Source organism: Polyodon spathula, chromosome 10, assembly GCF_017654505.1.
Source record: "Polyodon spathula isolate WHYD16114869_AA chromosome 10, ASM1765450v1, whole genome shotgun sequence".
Lineage (NCBI taxonomy): Eukaryota > Metazoa > Chordata > Actinopteri > Acipenseriformes > Polyodontidae > Polyodon > Polyodon spathula.
Genome location: NC_054543.1, coordinates 22,705,476 through 22,724,057, shown reverse-complemented (window position 1 = coordinate 22,724,057; position 18,582 = coordinate 22,705,476). Strand labels below are relative to the sequence as shown.

The window sequence follows — 18,582 nt, the reverse complement described above, 5'->3', positions numbered from 1 at the left end:
CAATCTAATGACCTGGCCTGCCCAGTCTCCAGACCTCAATCCCCTTGAACTTGTATAGGACGAACTGGACAGAAGAGTCAAAGCAAAGCTACCCACAAGTGCCCTACATCTCTGGGAATAGCTGCAGAAGAGCTGGGAAGACATGTTGGGTGATTTCCTGCTGAAACTTGTTAACCGAATGCCTCGTGTTTGTGAGGCTGTTATTAAGGCAAAGGGTGGCTATTTTGAGGAATCCAAGATTGAGACAATTTTCAATTTTCTTGAACATTGCTTTGATACTCCTTATGTTTTGTTTTGTATATTGTAACATGTGTTTTCATTTTCAAGTGTTTATAGAAACGTATACGATATAAAACATTGTCAATTATGAAAAAAACCTAGTTTCCAGCAAGTGTACTCAAACTTTTGACTGTGTGTGTGTGTGTGTGTGTGTGTGTATATTAGTAAGCTTGCATTGCAGCAGCACCAACTGCAGCGGACTTAGGCAAAAAAGCACTTTAAGTCACTATACTAAGCAGGTTATCGGTCTCATTTTACTACTACAAAAAATATTAGTAATATAAACTTGCGCTTGTCAAGTGTCCCTGGAGATTGGTTGTGCCTCCATGATACATCAACAGTTGCTTGCACAGTTTGCAATCACTTTTTTTTTTTTTTTTTTTTTTGGGTCATCTGGGCATTAAGGGGTTTTGAGACGTTTCTTTCGGTACAGCTTACGCTATACAACGCTTTGCTGTCGAGATCACAAATGAAGAAATTAAAGGTTTGCTTCTGGATGACATGAGCTGGAGAGGGGATGGACGGTGCTCGGTTTTCAAAATTAAAATTATTAGAAATTATTAAATAAAAGCATGTACGTGAATGCCACCTGACGAACCTTTCTGTTCCTGGCTAGCGAACGAACCTTTGAACACAGTGCTACCTGTCATGAAGAGTTTTTGTTGTTGTTTTTTTTTTTGTTTTAACATTACAGGTGAGATACAATCTGCTGCAGTACGTTGTTCCAGATGTGAAGGAGCTGTATAATTGGCTGGAGGTGGAATTTCACCCACTGAAGCTGTGTGATAGAGTAACCAAGGTAATTACAAAAAATACTAAAATCCATAATATGTTTGCGAGAGTTCACACTTTTATTTAATTATTATTAATTTGCTTTATACGGTGAAAATAGGTTTGTAAATAATTGGCTTGTCAATTGAGGTTTGGATGAAGATTTTCCTAATCATCAAGGACGCTGGTGGGCACGTTCCATTATCCTGATCGTTGTGCCAGTGGAGAGCAGTGATATTTCTCTGTTTATCTGGCACATCGGGTTAATTAGCGGTGTGAAAGCATGCTGTCATCACTGCCAATCCCCTTCTGACATGTGCAAGTTTTAATTTATCAAGAGAATACTGCCAATATGTAGTAGCATCCATTGGGTAACAAAGCCATGTAAAATGGTATATTTGTAAGTTTTTAATTTAAGTGGATATTGAAATTAGTGTAATACATAGTGTTTTTGTACTGAATTTTAGATAGCCAAGTCAACATGTTTGTGTCTTAGGCAGAAGGCAAAATCTGACATGCCATCGAAAATAAGTATAGTTTAGTAGCAGAATGGGAGGGGATGTAAAATATGCCTCTTGTTTTGAGTGATGTATTTATTTATTTTTGTTTCATATATATTTTTACTATTTAGGGAAAGTGCATTATTTAAAAAAAAAAATCTTAGCATTAGTAACTTAACTTACAAAAAAATGTAAAATATATATATATATATATATATATATATATATATATATATATATATATATATATATATATATATATAAATAGGGTACTGCAGCACTTGAGTGTGTGTGCTGGGAGAGTTAGCTTAACCATTTAACAGTTTGCGGTCCATTTATTCTGCGTCTGTCAGGCACGTCGGGTCCAATTTATTTTCACATGTGCTGTTTGTTTTACATGCGCTGTTTAAAATACCCCACTCCCCACCCGAGCAAAACTGGTTTAACCTGTTAACCCCCCAGCCTCCCACAGGCAATTTCTGCCTGGAGGGCTGTGGCCTTAAATCACATTATCTTCCAAAGTATAGACAGCACAGGCATGGTTCAGGGCTTGAATTCAAGGTAACCCCATTAGGACTAAAAGATTTGATATAAGTCGTACCACACTGGAAGGAGATATCTAGAAAAAAAAAAAAAACCTAAAAAAACAAGAAACGCTTTTCATTTGTTTCTATTCTGTCGTCATTTTTTGCACCTTGTAGCACATGAAAAGAGCCATATCTTCCCCAACATGTCTACTACACTGGATACAAAATTTGAAACTGATTGAATAAAGGGATCAAATTCTACATGAGTTTTTACAAAGCTAGGCACAAACCTCTGCAAAAATGAATGTTGTGTAAATCTTTATGGCCAGTCATACACCAGTTTCTTGAGCAAGTTCTAAAAGGGAGGTTACGTTCTGGCACCTCACGTGCTGTACATTGCATCATGAATTAGATTTTGTAATCCCCTTTTTTCCTTTTGTCCAATATTTCATTCAAAAGTTGCCTTTTTTGGAGAGCTTTGGGGTGCCCGAAATGTATCTATGATGAGTATGCATGACAAATACTCTTAGTTCATATGCCACAACTGTCAGGCACATTGCTCTCACATAGCTGTGTTTGTGCAGGAGAGTGTTGCCACTGAGATTTTTGTAGCTCTGAATTTTCAGTACCTGACTATTTTTGTTACTTAAAATGAGGAGATTTTTTTTTTCAAAATAAAGTGGTTACACTCATTCAAGCACTGCTGACAGGTGAACATGTGTTGATTATTGGATAAAGGTGTCTGCTAAATGTCTACAATAATAATAATGAGATTGCAGACACCTTTGCTTCTCTAAATCAGGCTGCCAGACTGAAAACACCTCGGTTCCTTTCATCTTTACTTTGATTGACATATGGCAAACAAAGGAACTGAGTGAGTGATTGTTGGAGCAGGCAGGCAGCTTATCTTGAAAGGCTAAGAAACCTACACTTACTCTAGGTGAGTAACATCACTCCTTGTAATCATGGAAATATAAAAAAAGTTTGCTAAACACTCCCATGCAATAATCTAAATCAATGAACATCAATGAGAAAATGATAAAGACCTCCGGGAAGAAACAATTACTTCTTGCAACTTGTATTGCATCGTTAAGATCAGGAATCGTATACAGCAGCACAGCACAGATGAGACATGGTGTTGCTCTTTACTACGCAATAAAAATTGTTAAAATGTTATTTCTATGTGCCCCTTGAGTCAAATGGTTGTATTTTCTAACATACTGTAAAAATGCATATTGAAAATTACAAATTATGCATAATAATAATAATAATAATAATAATAATAATAATAATAATAATAAATGTAGTGTGGCTCCATTATACTTACAAATCCTGTGCATTTATTTAAGTTTTGTAGATTCCAAAACATACCCTTTTAATTTTATCATTTATGACCCCTCCTCACTATACCTGTGTACTCGTGGTAACTTTCTAAGCCTCACAGACATTCCTTTACATCTGTTCTCTCTGAGATTCTCCCACCCCCCATGCAATCAAGAAGAGCAGAACAGAGAACCCTTCACAAATGCCCATAAATGGTCATATTTGCTCTCCCTCGAGTCAGTCTGCAATTTATTGACAGACCCTGCATTCCGAAATACCCCACCTAAACTCTGTGCTCAATATCTCTCCATTGCAAATACCATACATTCCAAATATTCTAACAATATGACTATTGTTAGGACTATCACCTAAACTCAAAAACCCAAAATACCACTCCCATCATCTTTGTTCAATCTGTAACAGAAAACAACTTATGATAAAAGAATAATCAGTTCTAATACAAAAAATATTTCAAAATTCCTTACAGCAAGTCAACTGCTACTCGTACTAAGAAAGCAAGTACCACTATTTTTAGGCTTTATAGTGTTCTGAAATAATGTCTACTTAGGTTTATTTAATGTTTAAACAGGTCTGTGAAATCCTAATTTTATTCCGCAACTTACCCGTGAAGTACGTAAATTTACCGTGATTTAAGTAGAACCCTAGCTATGTGTATGGTGGGGGGGTGGCTATTGGATGTCGGCAAAAGTAGAAAACTTTGCCATGTGTGATAATCTTCGGCTCCCAACCAAATCTTTTGCCCCATATTGTGCGCATGGGTGCGAAGATTCTGCAGCCTTGGTATGGTATTTAACAAAAGATTGTTTTAATGGTTGGTTTGATATTTGGCTGCAACACATTCACTTCCATTAAGAAGCTTATATGTGGGTTGTTTTTGCACTTTTTACACTTGTAACTTCTGACTAATCTGTATGTGAATGCAGTGTTTGGTTTCACCAATGCCGTTTTCTTGAAACAGGTTTTAAACTGGGTGAGAGACCAGGCTGAGAAGGATTCTGACCTCCAGCATTATGTGCCCCATCTGCAGGGCAACACTATTCTAAGGCTGCTCCAACAGGTAACGGCTTCACTCAACCTTTGTTGGCATGGTTTGTGTATTTTCAGAATGATTTATGTTTGTGTAATAACCTCTTATTAGCAGCATGGTCTCTGCAAAGCACATTTCATTGCCATGTCTCAGCTCTCACTAGCATGGAGAACATTTGTTGGGCTAGATTCATTGTGAAGGTAAAGTAATAGTGTGGTTGCACAGTGCTGTGGCTGCCAATCCCCGTTTAGACAGTGTTTGAACTAATACACTGTTCTTTAAGCTACAGCAATGGCCAAAAGTTTTGCGTCCCCTAGAATTTTAGGATTGAGACTATTAACATAATTTAGATATTTTATTTAACGTCATTTAATCAAAGAAACTATATGAAATTATATTGCAAAAGTCAAGCTCTAATAGTACAGTACTTTGTTAGGTTTCGAAATGTCACAAGTATGTGGGAAAACTACAAAGCGGTATGTTATTCAGTATGTGAACGTAGCATTATTCAGCAGCTTTCATTTGACTTTATGAAGCAACATTAGTACATTCTATAGATGATGCAAAACCTTTGCCCATAGCTGTACTAGTGGGCATACCTGCTTATGTAAGTTATCGTATTGGATATTTATTTATTTATTTATTTATTTTTAATCACTGTCTGCTACTAAGTGAGTTAATTGTAAACATTGTGCATGGTCAGGATTGCTTTACATGTAATGGGATGCATGGCTGCCTTCTCAGGTGTCTCAGATCTACCAGAGCATTGAGTTCAGCCGTCTGGCCTCCCTTGTCCCCTTCGTTGATGCCTTCCAGCTGGAGCGCTCGATCGTCGATGCTGCCAGACACTGTGACCTGCAGGTCAGCGCTTTACAGATTCAACCCCCCCCCCCCCCCAAAACTTCTATAAATTGCTAAACAGTAATTTGGTAGGAGGTTGTTTCTTTCTTTTTATTTGTTCTGGTTTTTGTGTTTTACTTTGCTAAACATGTAATTTTCACATACCCACTAGAATGTTAATTGGAAATTGGGTTCTATGGTTAGAGTTTTATTTTACTAGATTTTAACAAATAAAATATTAAAAGCTTAAATTTTGTTTATGCATACTTTGAAGGATAACTACCCTTTTAATTTGAATTGACTATTGCTTAAAAACATATGACTGCGATATAATGGCTTAATTTTAGTGGCATAAAAACCTATTAAGATAAGTCATATTAACCCTTTGAGGTCGTATATCAATTTTTGTTTTCCAGTCTGATGTTGGACCCTGTCCGGCATCATCAAAAAGACATAAAGCACAGGTCTATATTTGTTTTTTCTCTGGAAAAAGCAGAGAAAAATTTAAACAGAATAAACGGTGCGTGTGAAAATAAATTGGAACTGGCGGGCCTGATGAGCGCTGAATAAATGGACTGGAAAAGGTTAACCGTAAACATTTTTGTGTGTCTTCACTAAAATGCAGATGGAAAGATTTATTTTGTAAAGGTGTATTGATGGTGTTTTCCAGGTGCGTATTGATCATACTTCCCACACACTGAGCTTTGGCTCAGACTTGAACTACTCTGCTAAAGAGGATTCCCCGGTGGGCCCCTTCCTGCAGAACATGCCCTCTGAACAGATCAGGAACCAGCTCACCGCCATGTCTTCTGCCCTGGCCAAGGCTATTGATGTGATCAAACCTGCGGCCATACTGGTAAGGACACGTCTTCAGGACCAAACTACACACAGCAGGATAGCTGTTTTTTTGGAAACAAGCAAAAAGTATTTGGGAACCTTCATACAGTAGTTGAATTAAACTGGGCCAATCATTTTCCTGTCTTACAGCATTTATTTTCTGAAGACTCAGTGCTAGTAAGAAACTGGAAGAGGCTGATAAATGTAACCTTGTTTCAGGGACCACTTATCTCTAAATTTTCATTTCAAGCATTAATGCATAGCATTATCTGGCTGAAACATAAAATGCATTTTTGATGTTGGTTTTTACTTGTTGTACTGCAGAGATGCCAGCCAACTGCTACTGTTTGGCCGTAGCAGTCAGGGCTTTGAGGCTCTGCTACGGTGATGTTTTTAATTAGACTCTCATCAGTGCAACAAGATGGGTGCTTCTGCTTTGTTTTTGTGCTTCTATGTTAATGATGGTGTGAGTTTCCACGTTCACATTTTTGTATTTTGGGGTGTCATTTGAAATATAATGGACAAATTGCGTTGCATTTGGAGCAGATAATGCAACTGTAATGCTGGGTGTACGTCAAGGTGTAGCTGCCTTTGTAAAAATGGAGAACAGGTTTGTCCCTGTCATTTAATTCACATTGCAGCCCAGTCGGCTGTAAAGAGATTGCCAGCAAGAATCGGCGAACTCCTTATAGACATTACTATCTAGACAAAAGTGGCAAGCAGCACAAGCAGTTGAAACAGTGTTAAGACTTGTGTGGCACCGAAGGAGGAAGATTCTAAAACATGGACACCAGGTTTGTGCTTATCTATCTATCTATCTATCTAATGTGTGTGTGTGTATATATATATGTGTGTGTGTGATATATATATATATATATATATATATATATATATATATATATATATATATATATACATACACCAGTACCAGTCAAAAGTTTGAGTACACTTGCTGGAAACTAGTTTTTTTTCAGAATTGACAATGTTTTACGTCAGATACGTTTCTATAAACACTTGAAAATGAAAACACATGTTACAATATACAAAACATAAGGAGTATCAAAGCAATGTTCAAGAAAATTGCTAATTGTCTCTAAATCTTGGATTCCTCAGAATAACCACCCTTTGCCTTAATAACAGCCTTACAAACACAAGGCATTTGGTTAACAAGTTTCAGCAGGAAATCACCCGACATGTCTTACCAGCTCTTCTGCAGCTATTCCCAGAGATGTAGGGCACTACACAAGTTCTATGGGATTGAGGTCTGGAGACTGGGCAGGCCAGGTCATTAGATTGAGTTGTCCTTCACTTTCCTTCTTCGCCAGATAGATCTTGCACAACTTTGAGGTGTGTTTCGGGTCATTGCTGAAGAATGAAGGACTGCCCAACTAGCCCCAATCCTGATGGAATGGCATGCCTCTGAAGTATGCTATGATAGCCATGCTGGTTGAGCTTGCCATGGACTTGGTAAAGATCACCAACTCTGTCTCCAGCAAAGCAACCCCAGACCATGACACTGCCTCCTCCATGCTTGACAGTGGGAACCACACATGCAGAACTCATGCGCTCGCCCTCTCTGCGTCTTACAAATACTCTGCGGTTGGACCCAAATTTCAAATTTTGACTCATTGGTCCATAAGACCGACTTCTACTCCTCAAACGTCCAGTTTGTGTTTTTTGGCATAGGCAAGTCTCTTCCTCTTATTCTGCACTCTCAGCAATGGTTTCTTTCCAGCAATTCTTCCAGGTAGGCCAGCTTCACGCAATCTCTAAACATTTGATGTTGAAACAGCTGTACTTCTAGTAGCATTTAGCTGAGCTTGTATTTCAGGGGCAGTTAATCGACGGTTTCGCAGACTTGACTCGAATGAACTTGTTCTCTGATTCTGAGGTCACCCTTGGCCTGCCTGACCTTGTCTGGTCCTCATGAGTGCCAGTTTCTTCAAATCGTTTGGTCTTGGCCACAGCAGTTACAGGCACTTGCAAAGTTCTTACGATTTGTCTTAAAGATTGACCTTCATTTCTTAAAGTAATTACAGACTGTCTTTGTCTTTTTCTTTGCTTAACTGAGTGTATTTTGCCATTTTCTGCTCCCTTACATTCAGGAATGACAAACTTGTGCCTATGCTACCTATATTTATAGTAAACTGTGGACCCTAACCTGTTAGCAATAATTGGTGACAAAAGGTTAATTAGGTAACATGCTAGTTAACTCCGAGAACATCTAACAGACACTTTTATACTTAGGCCTGTGTTCCACCGTGTTATACACATTTCAGACTTTTAACTGACTTGGGCTTTGGACTGAAATCCCCTTGCTTTGGGTGACCATTTCATTGAAATTGACAAGATTTACATTTTCATTTAAAAATTAAATTTTTGAATACATTTCACTTATGATTATCAGCTTATGTAAGTACACGTTAGCAGCTTGTATAAGTAAAAACCTGTTTTCCGTCCACATGAGTTTGAAAACAACTTTTGAATAGTATGTGTATATGTGTGTGTGTGTGTGTATATATGTATATATATATATATATATACATACATACATACATACATACATACACACACACACACACACACACACACACACAGTTGGTGATCTTTACCAAGTCCATGGCAAGCTCAACCAGCATGGTATCATAGCATACTTCAGAGGCATGCCGTTCCATCAAAATTATGGCTAGTTGGGCAGTCCTTCATTCTTCAGCAAGATAATGACCTGAAACACACCTGAAAGTTGTGCAAGAACTATCTGGCTTAAAAGGAAAGTGAAGGACAGCTCAATCTAATGACCTGGCCTGCCTAGTCTCCAGACCTCAATCCAATAGAACTTGTATGGGACGAACTGGACAGAAGGGTCCAAGCAAAGCTACCTACAAGTGCCCTACATCTCTGGGAATAGCTGCAGAAGAGCTGGGAAGACATGTCGGGTGATTTCCTGCTGAAACTTGTTAACCGAGTGCCTGGTGTTGTGAGGCTGTTATTAAGGCAAAGGGTGGCTATTTTGAGGAATCCAAGATTGAGACAATTTTCAATTCAGAAATGTATATAAGAACATAAAGTTTACAAACGAGAGGAGGCCATTCGGCCCATCTTGCTTGTTTGGTTGTTAGTAGCTTATTGATCCCAAAATCTCATCAAGCAGCTTCTTGAAGGATCCCAGGGTGTCAGCTTCAACAACATTACTGGGGAGTTGATTCCAGACCCTCACAATTCTCTGTGTAAAAAAAGTGCCTCCTATTTTCCGTTCTGAATGCCCCTTTGTCTAATCTCCATTTGTGACCCCTGGTCCTTGTTTCTTTTTTCAGGCTGAAAAAGTCCCTTGGGTCGACACTGTCAATACCTTTTAGAATTTTGAATGCTTGAATTAGGTCGCCACGCAGTCTTCTTTGTTCAAGACTGAACAGATTCAGTTCTTTTAGCCTGTCTGCATATGACATGCCTTTTAAGCCCAGAATAATTCTGGTCGCTCTTCTTTGCACTCTTTCTAGAGCAGCAATATCTTTTTTATAGCGAGGTGACCAGAACTGCACACAATATTCAAGATGAGGTCTTACTAATGCATTGTACAGTTTTAACATTACTTCCCTTGATTTAAATTCAACACTTTTTACAATGTATCCGAGCATCTTGTTAGCGTTTTTTATAGCTTCCCCACATTGTCTAGATGAAGACATTTCTGAGTCAACAAAAACTCCTAGGTCTTTTTTCATAGATTCCTTCTCCAATTTCAGTATCTCCCATATGATATTTATAATGTACATTTTTATTTCCTGCGTGCAGTACCTTACACTTTTCTCTATTAAATGTCATTTGCCATGTGTCTGCCCAGTTCTGAATCTTGTCTAGATCATTTTGAATGACCTTTGCTGCTGCAACAGTGTATGCCACTCCTCCTACTTTTGTGTTGTCTGCAAATTTAACAAGTTTGCTTACTATACCAGAATCTAAATCGTTAATGTAGATTAGGAATAGCAGAGGACCTAATACTGATCCCTGTGGTACACCGCTGGTTACCACACTCCATTCTGAGGTTTTTCCTCTAATAAGTACTTTCTGTTTTCTACATGTTAACCACTCCCTAATCCATGTACATGTGTTTCCTTGAATCCCAACTGCGTTCAGTTTGAGAATTAATCTTTTGTGCGGGACTTTGTCAAAAGCTTTCTGGAAATCTAAATAAACCATGTCATATGCTTTGCAATTATCCATTATCGATGTTGCATCCTCAAAAAAATCAAGCAAGTTAGTTAGACACAATCTCCCTTTCCTAAAACCATGTTGACTGTCTCCCAGTACCCTGTTACCATATAGGTAATTTTCCATTCCGTAGGGTTAGGGTTCCATTGAAAGGAAACATTAGGTTATTACCATAACCCTGGTTCCCTGAAAGAGAATGACAACCATTACCCTTTGAGGTCGTGTCCCCAGCTGACCTCTGTTTTCGAAAGAAAATGGCGATGAACTTCCCCTGTCGTCCCGAACTATCCCGGCTCGAAAAATATAAAGAGACACTACCGTCAGTCTCCCCCGAGAAGGGTAAGCCAGGACCAACAGTAAGAGAAAATCCCTTGGTCCTATCCATTATTGGATTGCGATATCATAATCCATGTCAAACATTATTTTAATATATTTATAATATATATATATATATATATGATATATATATATATATATATATATATATATATATATACACATACACACACACAGTACTGTGCAAAAGTTTTAGGCAGATGTGAAAAAATGCTGTAAAGTAAGAATGCTTTCAAAAATAGACATGTTAATAGATTATATTTATCAATTAACTAAATGCAAAGTGTGTGACCACCTTTGCCTTCAAAACAGCATCAATTCTTCTAGGTACACTTGCACAAAGTCAGGGATTTTGTAGGCATATACTCAGGTGTATGATTAAACAGTTGTACCAAACAGGTGCTAATGATCATCAATTCAATATGTAGGTTGAAACACGATCATTAACTGAAACAGAAACAAAAAAAATTTCAAGGCAAACGTGTTTCCAGATGTGCTGTCCCAGCTCTTTTGAAGAAGCACAAAGAAACGGGCAACGTTGAGGACTGTAGACGCAGTGGTCAGCCAAGGAAACTTGCTGCAGCAGATGAAAGACACATCATGCTTATTTCCCTTCACAATCGGAAAATGTACAGCAATGCCATCAGCTCAGAATTGGCAGAAAACAGTGGGACCCTGGTACACCCATCTGCTATCCTGAGAAGTCTGGTCAGAAGTGGCCTTCATGGAAGACTTGCGGCCAAAAAGCCATACCCCAGACGTGGAAACAAAGCCAAGCGACTCAACTATGCACAAACACAGGAACTGGGGTGCAGAAAATGGCAGCAGGTGCTCTGGACCGAGGAGTCAAAATTTGAAATATTTGGCTGTAGCTGAAGGGCTGGACAGCAGTACACGAATGACTGTCTGCAGGCAACAGTGAAGCATGGTGGAGGTTCTTTGCAAGTTTGGGGCTGCATTTCTGCAAATGAAGTTGGGGATTTGGTCAGAATTAATGGTCTCCTCAATGCTGAGAAGTACAGGCAGGTACTTATCCATCATGCAATACCATCAGGGAGGCATCTGATTGGTCCCAAATTTATTCTGCAGCATGACAATGACCTCAAACATAAAGCGAAAGTCATTAATAACTATCTTCAGTGTAAAGAAGAACAAGGAGTCCTGCAAGTGATGGTATGGCCCCCACAGAGCCCTGATCTCAACATCATTGAGTCTGTCTGGGATTACATGAAGAGAGAGAAGCAACTGAGGCTGCCTAAATCCACAGAAGAACTGTGGTTAGTTCTCCAAGATGTTTGGGCCAACCTACCTGCCAAGTTCCTTCAAAAACTATGCAAGTGTACCAAGAAGAATTGATGCTGTTTTGAAGGCAAAGGGTGGTCACACCAAATATGGATTTGATGTAGATTTGTCTTCTGTTCACTCACTTTGCATTTTGTTAATTGATAAATATAATCTATTAATATGTCTATTTTTGAAAGCATTCTTACTTTACAGCATTTTTTTCACACGTGCCTAAAACTTTTGAACAGTACTGTGTGTATGTATGTGTGTGTGTAATGTGTGTAATAATATATATATATATATATATATATATATATCTTATATATATATATATATATATATTTTTAAAATAAAATTATTAATTAGCTCTGAATTACATTTCTCTCTAAGCATCATTCTTGTTGAATATTGACTGATATTCTCCTTAAAAGTTCGTGAAGGGAGCATGGTTAGGGTATGCTTAAATAACTTTAGCATAACTGAGGCAGAAGTGTTAAAGGGACTAGGAGCTCTTAAAATAAACAAATCCCCTGGGCCGGATGAGATCCTCCCAGTAGTACTCAAAGAAATGAAAGAAGTAATTTACAAACCGCTAACCAAGATCATGCAGCAGTCTCTTGACACAGGGGTGGTACCGACAGACTGGAAAATTGCAAACGTAATACCGATCCACAAAAAGGGAAACAAAACTGAACCAGGTAACTACAGACCAGTAAGCCTGACTTCTATTATATGCAAACTTATGGAAACTATAATAAGATCCAAAATGGAAAATTACCTATATGGTAACAGGGTCCTGGGAGACAGTCAACATGGTTTTAAGAAAGGGAGATCGTGCCTAACTAACTTGCTTGATTTTTTTGAGGATGCAACATCGATAATGGATAATTGCAAAGCATATGACATGGTTTATTTAGATTTCCAGAAAGCTTTTGACAAAGTCCCGCACAAAAGATTAATTCTCAAACTGAACGCAGTTGGGATTCAAGGAAACACATGTACATGGATTAGGGAGTGGTTAACATGTAGAAAACAGAAAGTACTGATTAGAGGAAAAACCTCAGAATGGAGTGTGGTAACCAGCGGTGTACCACAGGGATCAGTATTAGGTCCTCTGCTATTCCTAATTTACATTAATGATTTAGATTCTGGTATAGTAAGCAAACTTTTTAAATTTGCAGACGACACAAAAGTAGGAGGAGTGGCAAACACTGTTGCAGCAGCAAAGGTCATTCAAAATGATCTAGACAAGATTCAGAACTGGGCAGACACATGGCAAATGACATTTAATAGAGAAAAGTGTAAGGTACTGCACGCAGGAAATAAAAATGTACATTATAAATATCATATGGGAGATATTGAAATTGGAGAAGGAATCTATGAAAAAGACCTAGGAGTTTTTGTTGACTCAGAAATGTCTTCATCTAGACAATAATGTGGGGAAGCTATAAAAAAGGCTAACAAGATGCTCGGATACATTGTGAAAAGTGTTGAATTTAAATCAAGGGAAGTAATGTTAAAACTGTACAATGCACTAGTAAGACCTCATCTTGAATATTGTGTTCAGTTCTGGTCACCTCGCTATAAAAAAGATATTGCTGCTCTAGAAAGAGTGCAAAGAAGAGCGACCAGAATTATTCCGGGCTTAAAAGGCATGTCATATGCAGACAGGCTGAAAGAATTGAATCTGTTCAGTCTTGAACAAAGAAGACTACGTGGCGACCTAATTCAATCATTCAGAATTCTAAAAGGTATTGACAGTGTCGACCCAAGGGACTTTTTCAGCCTGAAAAAAGAAACAAGGACCAGGGGTCACAAATGGAGTTTAGACAAAGGGGCATTCAGAACAGAAAATAGGAGACACTTTTTTACACAGAGCATTGTGAGGGTCTGGAATCAACTCCCCAGTAATGTTGTTGAAGCTGACACCCTGGGATCCTTCAAGAAGCTGCTTGATGAGGTTCTGGTATCAATATGCTACTAACAACCAAACTAGCAAAATTCGCCTCCTCTCGTTTGTAAACTTTATGTTCTTATGTATAACTGGTCATGTACAAATGTCACCAAACGCATATTTTTTATGCATTAATTTTTGTAGTTTATCATCAGTCCATTGCATATGAGACTGCTAGTGCCACAGTAAGGGCAGATATTCTAAAAATGAAGGGGTTTGGCAATTGCCTCCAAATAGCTTTTGTAATTGGTGGAACAGAAAGATTGACACTGAGGTGGGTTTTATTCTCTGTTGATCTGGCGCTTCATTGGTGTATCCTGTGTGTTTATGCCTGTAGTAGGCGTGGTAGGGTATCAATTCCACGGCGTGGTAAAAAAAATAACGTTAATGACCTAATGTTTTCTAATTATTGCACTGTTTGTTTGCAGCAAGAGCGTGAGGACCAGAAGCAGCTGGCCATCGCCGCCTATTTGAAGAACTCTCGGAAGGAGCACCAGCGTGTCCTGGCCCGCCGACAGACCATCGAGGAGCGCAAGGAGCGCCTGGAGAATCTCAACATCCAGCGTGAGAAGGAAGAATTGGAGCAGCGCGAGGCGGAGCTGCAGAAGGTGCGCAAGGCAGAGGAGGAGCGCCTGCGCCTGGAGGCCAAGGAGCGTGAGAAGGAGCGCATCATGCAGGAGCACGAGCAAATTAAGAAGAAGACTGTGCGTGAGCGACTGGAGCAGATCAAGAAGACAGAGCTGGGAGCCAAGGCCTTCAAAGACATCGACATTGAGGTGCGTGCACTTCTAGCTACATTTTTTGTTTATAATAAACCCTTTCAATAGAAGTGAGCTGCTCACTGTACTGTTTTGTTCTGTGTGTGTTGGTGTGCTTTATTTGCTTACTAATTGGGGTTTAAAGTATATTAAATAAGAAAACAGGGAAAGAGCAAAGTTAAGTCTATGAGAGACATTAATTGAAGGCGTACAACTTCAGCAGCGTATGCCATGAAGGTATCTGACTGCTCTACAGCCGTAATGCTTTTTTTTTTTTTTTGGCTGTATTTTTGGAATCTTGGTGCAGTCCAGCTGTTAAGAATCACAGACATACAGGAGCTCTCTGTTCTTCTGGGATCCAAAACTTGAGATACCATTGAAGTGCTGCAAGAAATGTATAAAACAACATTGCCAAATGATTCCAGCAACAAGCACATTTCATTTTCCTGCTCTCTGTTTGTGAGAGCTGGGATATTTGATGTGCTAGATTAATCATGGAGGTAAATTAGCAGTGTGGCAACACAGTGTCATTATTGCCAGTCCCCTTCAGACAATTCCACAAGAACTATACAGTTTACATGGCTGCTAAGCGTATAACACAATACTTTTGAGTTTTTATTTAAAAAAAAAAAAAAAAAATAATAATAATAATTCAAATATATTTAACAATGAACACCCCCTGGCTGTTTACAGGACCTTGAAGAACTGGATCCAGATTTTATCATGGCAAAACAGGTGCAACAGCTGGAGAAAGAAAAGAAAGAACTTCAGGAACGCTTGAAGAACCAGGAGAAGAAGGTGAGCACAGATAGTCAAAACTGCTTTTTTTTTTTTTTTTTTTTTTTTTTTTTTTTTTTTTTTTTTTTAAACAAAAAAGTTAATGCAATATTGATAATAGCATCATGATTTCTCAGCACACTCATTTCATTGTCCTGCTCTTTTTCCCAGTGAGAGCCGAGATATTTCTGATGTGCTAGATAAAGCATGGCGGTAAATTAGCAGTGTGGCTTCACAGTGCCATTGCTGCCAGTCCCCTTCAGACAGTTTCAAGCTGCTAATAGAATGAGCTGGCATAACTTAATGTACTGTTAATTAACAGTATTTGTTAAGGAAAACCTTTCAAAGAGCAAAGTTTGTCATGTGAAAACATGCTAATTGTATGGCAAGCCTTGATCCCCTTACATAGTGGTTATATACAACTTCTCCAGGAAAAGCTCCCTTTGTGCCAGAATTCAATAAGAACAATTGACCATGTAAACTAGCATTTCTGCTTCAAGTCAGCACATTTAGTAGAATACTGTGCTGCATTTCAGTTCTTTCCCATCCCTTTTTTCTATGTTCTGATTAAATGACCCTTGTAGATTGACTACTTTGAGAGAGCCAAACGCCTGGAAGAAATCCCTCTGATTAAGAAGGCTTATGAAGAACAACGAGTGCAAGACATGGAGCTGTGGGAGCTACAGGAGGAGGAGAGGGTAAGGACAAAACCACCTTCTTGTAATGCATGCTCAGGGATTTTACTTGAATTAACATTTCAGCAGTTAAAGTATCATCTAGTTTACAACCTAATTCAGAGCTTATAAATAAAACAACATACTTATTGTATGTCTCTATACCTCACTAAACTAAAACATGAGGGACCAAGTGGTTAAATTAGCAGCTGCTGTGGTTTGAATGCAGTATGCTAAAAACCACTGTCAAGGATAAGGAATCTTACAATCTCAGATTGAGCTGTATATTGTAATTCCTTGCAACTCTATTACTTAAAGGCTTTTTGTTTGCTTTTTTGGTTTTTTTTTTCCGTGTCTAGTTTTGTGAAACCTGAGCATAACACATTTGGAACACGGATACAAACTCTTTTGTATATGATTGTTTAATATTTGTTCTGTGTGCAGATAAGCAACATGCAAGTGGAGCGTGAGAAGGCTCTGGAGCACAAGCAGAGATTATCAAGGATGATGGAAGACAAAGACAACTTTGTCTCCAAGATCACAGCTGCTCGCCAGTCTGTCTATGAGGTATGTGCTTTTTATAAGAATGTTCTGTGATTTTTAAATAGTTATGCCTATGTGTACCTGAATATTGTAGCTTGAGCATATATAACAGCAATATGTCCTAAATAGGGAATTGCAGTATATTAGATTGATTACTTGAACCAAACAGTGTGTTTTTTTTGTTTGTTATTTTTAAGCTAACATGAATCTTTGTTTCAGGAAAAGCTGAAGCAGTTCCATGAGCGTTTCATTGAAGAGAGGAAACAGCGTCTGGAGGATCGCAAGAAACAGCGAAAAGAAGACCGCCGCAAAACGTATTACCGGGACAAAGAGGAGGAGGAACAGCGGCTGCATGAAGAACAACTTAAAAGAGGTGCTTTATGGTACACCTCACTGTGTTACCCAAGCCACAGTGTTAGAGACATGTGTGAAAACCTTCACCATGACCTAGAATTCAACACAAACGGGATCATTGAAAAAAATCTCGCGAATTGCTTGCTAAATTGATAAATATTTGTCGATTTGATGCATGCGTGTCGTGCATGGTGTCTTGCAGCTTCCTGTAATGGGTGTTCCTTTTGGGAATATGTGTGCTAGAATAGCATCACGCACAATGAAAACATCAAACTAGCATTTTGGAATTGTTTTAACTACCATAGATGAAGTGCCTCCTCTGCTAAAGGTCCTGTTAATTGGCCTGACTGCCAAGTTACGATCTTTGCTGGGGATTCAAAAGGGTTGGGTAGGGTAATTAATAGGAGTTGGGAGTAAAATTGGCTGCATCACCTCGCAACGGTACAGCAGGCATCAAATATTAATGATGTGTAAAATACACAGGATCTGTCGATGTCTGCACTCAAAGCTGTGAGTCAGTTTGTGCAGCATCGGTAATATAACACTACACTTTGCTTGTTTCTGTGCAGAGCGGGAGGAGAGGGAACGCATTGAGCTGGAGCTGCGTGAGGAGGAGGAGCGAGAGTACCAGGAGAAGCTGCGCAAGTTGGAGGAGCAGGAGAGGAAACAGCGAGCGCGGCAGCTCGAGATCGAGGAGAGAGAGCGCCGCAGAGAGGAGGAGAAGAGAACGCCAGAGGACAAGCAGTTTTCCAGGGTAAGAGCACAACATCTTGGAGGATCAAAAAAACAAACCACCTGTAAATTTGTTGCTGAAACAGTGACTCAGTTTTGTGGGGTATGCTTTTGAGTGTTTTTGGAGCAAGTATTCATTGGAAGCTATCTCTACAAAAAATAATCAGAGGTATGTGCATAATACATTCCTAGCTGAATCATGCTGCCATGCTGAATGATGTGGTTAAATGTATATTTGTGTCCTTTGCTAGGATTCAAATCCATGCTGGGCTGACAAAGAAGAGGGAGGGTTAGGAGGAGGCGGTGGCTGGAGAAAGCGCACTGAGGGCGGCGAGTCTGAGTGGAGACGTCCTGGGACTGGCACTGACAAGTATGTGTTTTAAAGTAGGGCTGTGTTCGAAGGTTCATTCGATGGCTAAGAATTTGAAGAAGTTTTAAACCTTAGACTGTTCGTCAGGCGACATTCGTGCACTTTTTTTTTTTTTTTTCCTACTTAACCCTTTGGTACAGATTCCATTTTGCTGTAATTTGATACTATGTTGTCTACAAAACACATCATATCTTCATTGAGTCATAGCCATGACTACGGTGAATGCCTCCATGTAATTGGTTTAGGGCTGGGATGGGTGGTACGTCTAAATCCCCCTTCTACACACCCTGAAGTGCTGATCTATAACTCGCTCAGAAGCTAAGAATTGGGAATAATTAATCGCTTTTTTATTTCTTTAGGTTTTATTAAAAAAAAGAAAAACTTTGTAAAAGCTTTTTAAAAAATACTTCCGGAATACTCTGTGTGTTTGATTGCGTGCAAGGCAGGAGATGGTGATTGAGACAGAAAA

At 38.9% G+C, this 18,582-nt stretch overlaps 1 protein-coding gene and 2 non-coding genes across 7 annotated transcripts in view; all 3 read left to right on the top strand.

Moving 5' to 3' along the window:
• Positions 1–18,582, top strand: part of LOC121321990 (eukaryotic translation initiation factor 3 subunit A-like) — a 50,792-nt gene that overhangs the window by 16,546 nt on the left and 15,664 nt on the right. For all 5 annotated transcript variants that reach the window (XM_041261388.1, XM_041261385.1, XM_041261386.1 and 2 more), the window contains 11 exons: positions 974–1,078; positions 4,380–4,478; positions 5,193–5,309; positions 5,959–6,144; positions 14,334–14,681; positions 15,357–15,461; positions 16,025–16,138; positions 16,559–16,681; positions 16,877–17,030; positions 17,581–17,765; positions 17,995–18,113. In XM_041261388.1, coding sequence (XP_041117322.1) covers positions 974–1,078; positions 4,380–4,478; positions 5,193–5,309; positions 5,959–6,144; positions 14,334–14,681; positions 15,357–15,461; positions 16,025–16,138; positions 16,559–16,681; positions 16,877–17,030; positions 17,581–17,765; positions 17,995–18,113 — 1,655 coding nt within the window. The remainder of the gene's footprint in view (positions 1–973; positions 1,079–4,379; positions 4,479–5,192; positions 5,310–5,958; positions 6,145–14,333; positions 14,682–15,356; positions 15,462–16,024; positions 16,139–16,558; positions 16,682–16,876; positions 17,031–17,580; positions 17,766–17,994; positions 18,114–18,582) is intronic.
• Positions 15,093–15,219, top strand: LOC121322525. Its single transcript, XR_005951043.1, has one exon. It is a non-coding gene; the product is annotated as a small nucleolar RNA SNORA19 (small nucleolar RNA).
• On the top strand, positions 15,579–15,709 carry LOC121322526. Its single transcript, XR_005951044.1, has one exon. It is a non-coding gene; the product is annotated as a small nucleolar RNA SNORA19 (small nucleolar RNA).